Here is a 5,348-nt window from a genome sequence, read left to right as displayed (position 1 = left end):
CAATGACCACGAGAAGAACAGGTAACAACCCCATGTAATTGTGTTTTCAAAGGTAATGGTGTTTTTAAACACTGTTACTGAATCATGAATGAAATGTCCTGTTTACTGATGGAGGCAGACCCTGGTCCCCCGGGGAGGGATGGAGAGGAGAGGAGAGGAGAGGAGAGGAGAGGAGGGGAGAGGAGAGGAGAGGAGAGGAGAGGAGGGGAGAGGAGAGGAGAGGAGAGGAGAGGAGAGGAGGGGAGAGGAGAGGAGAGGAGAGGAGAGGAGAGGAGAGGAGAGGAGAGGAGAGGAGAGGAGAGGAGAGGAGGGGAGAGGAGAGGAGAGGAGAGGAGAGGAGAGAGAGGAGAGGAGAGGAGAGGAGAGGAGAGGAGAGGAGAGGAGAGGAGAGGAGAGGAGAGGAGAGGAGAGGAGAGGAGAGGAGAGGAGAGGAGAGGAGAGGAGAGGAGAGGAGGGGAGAGGAGAGGAGAGGAGGGGAGAGAGGCGGAGGGTTACTTGCCTGGTCAACAGGCTCTCAATTAGGGATGCACCGATACCACTTTATTTTAGACCAACTGAAGTACACGGACTAATGGTAAATGGACTGACTCATATATCTCCTTATTCCAAAGCTCTTTACAACGGCCTCTCATTCACCCATTCACACACACCAATGGCGGCAAGCTACCATGCAAGGCGCCGGCCCGCTTACTGGGAGCAATTTGGGGTGCAGTGTATTGCCCAAGGACACCTCGACATGTGGCCAGCTGGGGCTCGAACCGCCGATCTGCCAACCTTGTGATCATTAGACAGCGGCTCTACCTCCTGAGACACAGCCTCTACCTCCTGAGACACAGCCTCTACCTCCTGAGACACAGCCTCTACCTCCTGAGACACAGGCTCTACCTCCTGAGACACAGCCTCTACCTCCTGAGACACAGCCTCTACCTCCTGAGACACAGCCTCTACCTCCTGAGACACAGGCTCTACCTCCTGAGACACAGCCTCTACCTCCTGAGACACAGGCTCTACCTCCTGAGACACAGCCTCTACCTCCTGAGACACAGCCTCTACCTCCTAATGATTATAATAATAATTTTGCCATTTAGCAGACGCTTTTAATCCAAAGCGATTTACAATTACGAATTACAGGGACATTCCCCCTGGAGTAACTGAGGGCTAAGTGCCTTACTCAAGGGCACACTAGTAGTGGTGTGGTTTCAGGCGGGATTTGAACTCACAACCTTCCGATCACAAGTCCAACTCACTATCCACTAGACCACCACTACCCCTCCTGAGACACAACCTCTACCTCCTGAGACACAGCCGCCCCAGGGAGGGAGATTAGATATCAGACAGGCTGGATCTGCAGGATTAGTCAACTGAATCCGACTCCGATATTGCTCTGTCACCTCTGCCTCTGGTTAAGCTGTCCTGTAATCCCTCATATCTCCTCTGGTTAAACTGTCCTGTAATTAGTGATGCTCCGATCTGATCGGCGCCGATCGGTATCGGCCGATATGGCCTTGATCGGTTTTGATCGGAGTTCTCAAAACGGCCGATCAAACATGACCGATCAGTTTACAAAATGGCGTCGCCAGTCTGGAAATATTACACAGTGTCGGAAAGAGACAACATGCCGTTTGTAATGTCTGCTCAAAAGAAATACCTTGCGGAGGAACGCACGCAAGGTCTTTCAATACCACGAATATCATACGGCATTTGCTGCGTTCGTCGATTCGCTCAGAGAGCGCCGAAGCGCACACTGGGCTCGACGTCATAAAGGGACCGAGTGCTTTGATTGGACGAGAGGCGTTCCACGAGTGCTGGTCAGAGTTCCAGCGCGACTTCACGAGCGTAGTGTAGGTAGTGTTCACCGACGTCATGTGACCCCGCGAGCAGGAAGTCACTTGGCCCATAGCAACAACAACTATTAGCGCGTGAGTTTTAGGTCTTCCTCTGTGCCCCTTGCACAAGTGTAGATAGCGAGCGACTTTTCAGCAGCAGGACATATTTTAGATGATAAGAGGAACAGGCTGAGTGCCAAAAACGCTGAGATGCTTGTATTTCTCAAGGCTAATCTGCCAGTGATGCTGCTTAATCAGAAGTAAGGTTTGAGTCTGAAATCTCCTTAGGTGCAATGTTTTGTTTTTTTGTTTTATTGATTATTGCTGACTTGCTGTCTTATCTCCTCCTAAATATGACTTGAAACTGACTGACTTGAAACAGTATTTTATATTTGGCTATAGCCTGTTTATGTTGCAGTTTAGTTTGGGTATGTTTATTGTTCCTCAGGAAAGCTACAGTTACAGTATAAGCTCCAAGTTCTCTAAGAGCCCCTAGTTCCTCTCATTCGAGTGGAATGTTGCACATTTGATGTGACAGTGTACATTTTATTTATTATGATTTTTATTTTCACATTTTATTTGTTTTTCCTGAAGTAAGCTACAGGTGGTTGTGAATTCAATAAAACAGATGGTCGTCAATTCATGATACTTTCTCATCTCCTAATTTCATTTAAATACTTAATATACAATGTCAATGGTGTTAAGAATAATTTAAAACATAAATAATGCTACACAATAAATAGAATGCTTCAATTGCCATTTTCGACGCTGTGATCGGTGATCGGTGATATCGGATCGGCAGATCACTGATTCCAGTGATCGGCACCAAAAACCCTGATCGGAGCATCTCTACCTGTAATCCCTCATATCTCCTCTGGTTAAACTGTCCTGTAATCCCTCATATCTCCTCTGGTTAAACTGTCCTGTAATCCCTCATATCTCCTCTGGCTAAACTGTCCCATAATCCCTCATATCTCCTAGCTGCCTCATATCTCCCTCATATCTCCTAGCTGAGGAGAAGGCTGATATATTTGAGCGAGGGCAATGGAGAGCACCTGATATGCTAATAATGCTAATAAGGCTAATAAGGCTAGTAATAATGCTAGTAGTTTAGCCTGTTAATGGTTTCCCTAGTCCTTGAACTGCCTATGTAAAAATGGTCTTACCTAAGCATTTATAAACATGTCTTACCTAAGCATTTATAAACATGTCTTACCTAAGCATTTATAAACATGTCTTACCTAAGCATTTATAAACATGTCTTACCTAAGCATTTATAAACATGTCTTACCTAAGCATTTATAAACATGTCTTACCTAAGCATTTATAAACATGTCTTACCTAAGCATTTATAAGGCACGACAACGTGGGCGTGGCCTTTGCACAGCTTCTTCTCCTTGCACCAGTTCTCGATGGTGATCTGTTGGTTGGCTTCCACCACGTTGGTGATCTGCAGTTCAGGGTACATCTGTGGGGGAGAGGGGAGAGCATGGAAGGGGGAGAGAGGGTGAGAGAGAGCAATGTTGAGAGAGAAAATGAGGGGAAGAGGTACATGGAGTTTCAACAGCATCCAGATACCATCTGCTCCATGGTGAAACATGAATGACACTTAACCCTTAACCCCTAACACTTAACCCTAACCCTTTACACTAAAGCAAGGCCTCCTCAAAACCTACAGCTGATTTCCAGCAACATCTGGAATGTGTTGCAGATGGTATGCATGGGGGAGGGGGGGGGCGACAGTTACTAGGTTAGCCTACTGTATATAACTGAGCAATCCCACTGTAATAACGTTCTGAGCAGGGCTGACGGCCCTCTTAATGACAGCCCCCCCCAATCCCCCCCACCCCTCCAGGTTAATGACAGCCCCCCCCCAATCCCCCCCACCCCTCCAGGTTAATGACAGCCCCCCCCCCCTCCAGGTTAATGACCGCCCCCCCCCAGTCCCCCCCCCCTCCAGGTTAATGACAGCCCCCCCCCAAGGTAATGACAGCCCCCCCCAGGTTAATGACAGTCCGTCCGTCAGTCCCCCCAGGTTAATCAGGTGGCCTCACCTCCTGGCAGTACTGCAGCACCCCCTCCTTGGTCCCCAGGCAGCTCTTGGTCCCGGAGGGGTCCGTCTCCCAGCGGCCAGTCTGGATGTTGACGTGCATGTTCAGCTTCCCGCAGAACATGGCCACCTGCGGCTCGGCCACCGCAAACCCGGTGCCTGCGTTGGCTGCCAGCGCCTGAGGAGGGAGAGAAGAAAGGGGGATGAGACGGAGGGGTTAACGCACCCCCTCATTACAGGACCATAAAACCTGAGAGGATTCTGGCCCGCCGTCAGAACTGAGAAACAAGTCTGCCAACCGGTTATGAGGCCAAAGCCTTTGGGAAAGAAGTCGTTTGAGAGAGCAGTTTTAACACACGGAGCAGAGCCCACCTCATAGCAGGCCCACCTCATAGCAGGCCCACCTCATAGGTTAATTGGTCTGGAGAACTGTTCAGAGTAAGTACAGAGTAACTATAACAATGCCTGTCAACACCTGGCAACCGATGCCACTCAGCACAGAGCTCACAGAGCTCAGAGACCCAGACAGAACAACCAGACAGAACAACCAGACAGTAACAACCAGACAGAAACAACCAGAAGAGAGACAGAGACAGAGAGACAGAAACAGAGAGAGATAGAGAGAGAGAGACAGAGACAGAGAGAGACAGAGACAGAGAGACAGAAACAGAGAGAGACAGAGACAGAGAGACAGAAACAGAGAGAGAGAGACAGAGAGAGAGACAGAGAGAGAGAGACAGAGAGAGAGACAGAGAGAGAGACAGAGACAGAGAGACAGAGACAGAGAGACAGAGAGAGAGAGATAGAGACAGAGAGACAGAGACAGAGAGTGAGAGACAGAGACAGAGAGATAGATAGAGATAGAGAGAGCTCTAACTACTCCGTCACACATCACAACACATTCCAGGACCAGGGGTCCAGCTCTGGTGGTCCAGTCCTCCAGGGACAGGGCTCTGGCCACAAGCAAATGGATCATTTAACCCTGATGACACTTGGCAGATAATATTGTTGAGACAACAAACAAGGCAACGATACTGTTAAGATGTTTGGTTTTGGGATACAACAAGGGTTAAGGTAGGGGCACAGAAATAAGGATGAAAGGATCATTTGTCACTGGAAATTCCCATATCTGTGTTACTACAGACTTCACCCCCACCCTACACTCAGGGACTGGGGACAAATAACCATAGTTTCCCTCTGTGTGTCCTTCCTGTGGTCATAAACGATGATTGTCTCTGCAGTTCCTCTTTCCGCAGGCAGGAAGCAGTCACACCCTCTAAGTCCACCCGTGCGACCAGATAAAATGGACAACAAGCCAACATGACTGTATAATCGGCTGTCAAATTGCAATGGAACCTATCGCTAAGCCACGCCCCCAAAATAGAAATTGTCCAACCATATCACAGCAAAAGTCACTACAGGCAGAAAACTCGGACAAACAACTCGCTAATATCCGATGGTGGAAAGCTTCT

At 48.7% G+C, this 5,348-nt stretch overlaps 1 protein-coding gene across 1 annotated transcript in view; it reads right to left on the bottom strand.

The window, feature by feature from the left end:
- aplp2 (amyloid beta (A4) precursor-like protein 2) overlaps positions 1-5,348 on the bottom strand; it is a 56,153-nt gene that overhangs the window by 22,393 nt on the left and 28,412 nt on the right. The window contains exons 2-3 of the mRNA XM_080547674.1: positions 3,881-4,054; positions 3,168-3,294 (exon numbers count right to left, since the gene is read on the bottom strand). Of these exons, the coding sequence (XP_080403800.1) occupies positions 3,168-3,294; positions 3,881-4,054 (301 nt within the window). The remainder of the gene's footprint in view (positions 1-3,167; positions 3,295-3,880; positions 4,055-5,348) is intronic.

Source organism: Nansenia antarctica (genome assembly GCF_963989245.1).
Source record: "Nansenia antarctica genome assembly, chromosome: 17".
Taxonomy (NCBI): Eukaryota; Metazoa; Chordata; class Actinopteri; order Argentiniformes; family Microstomatidae; genus Nansenia; species Nansenia antarctica.
Note: the sequence above shows the minus strand (reverse complement) of the source record. Positions and strands in the feature narration are given on the sequence as shown.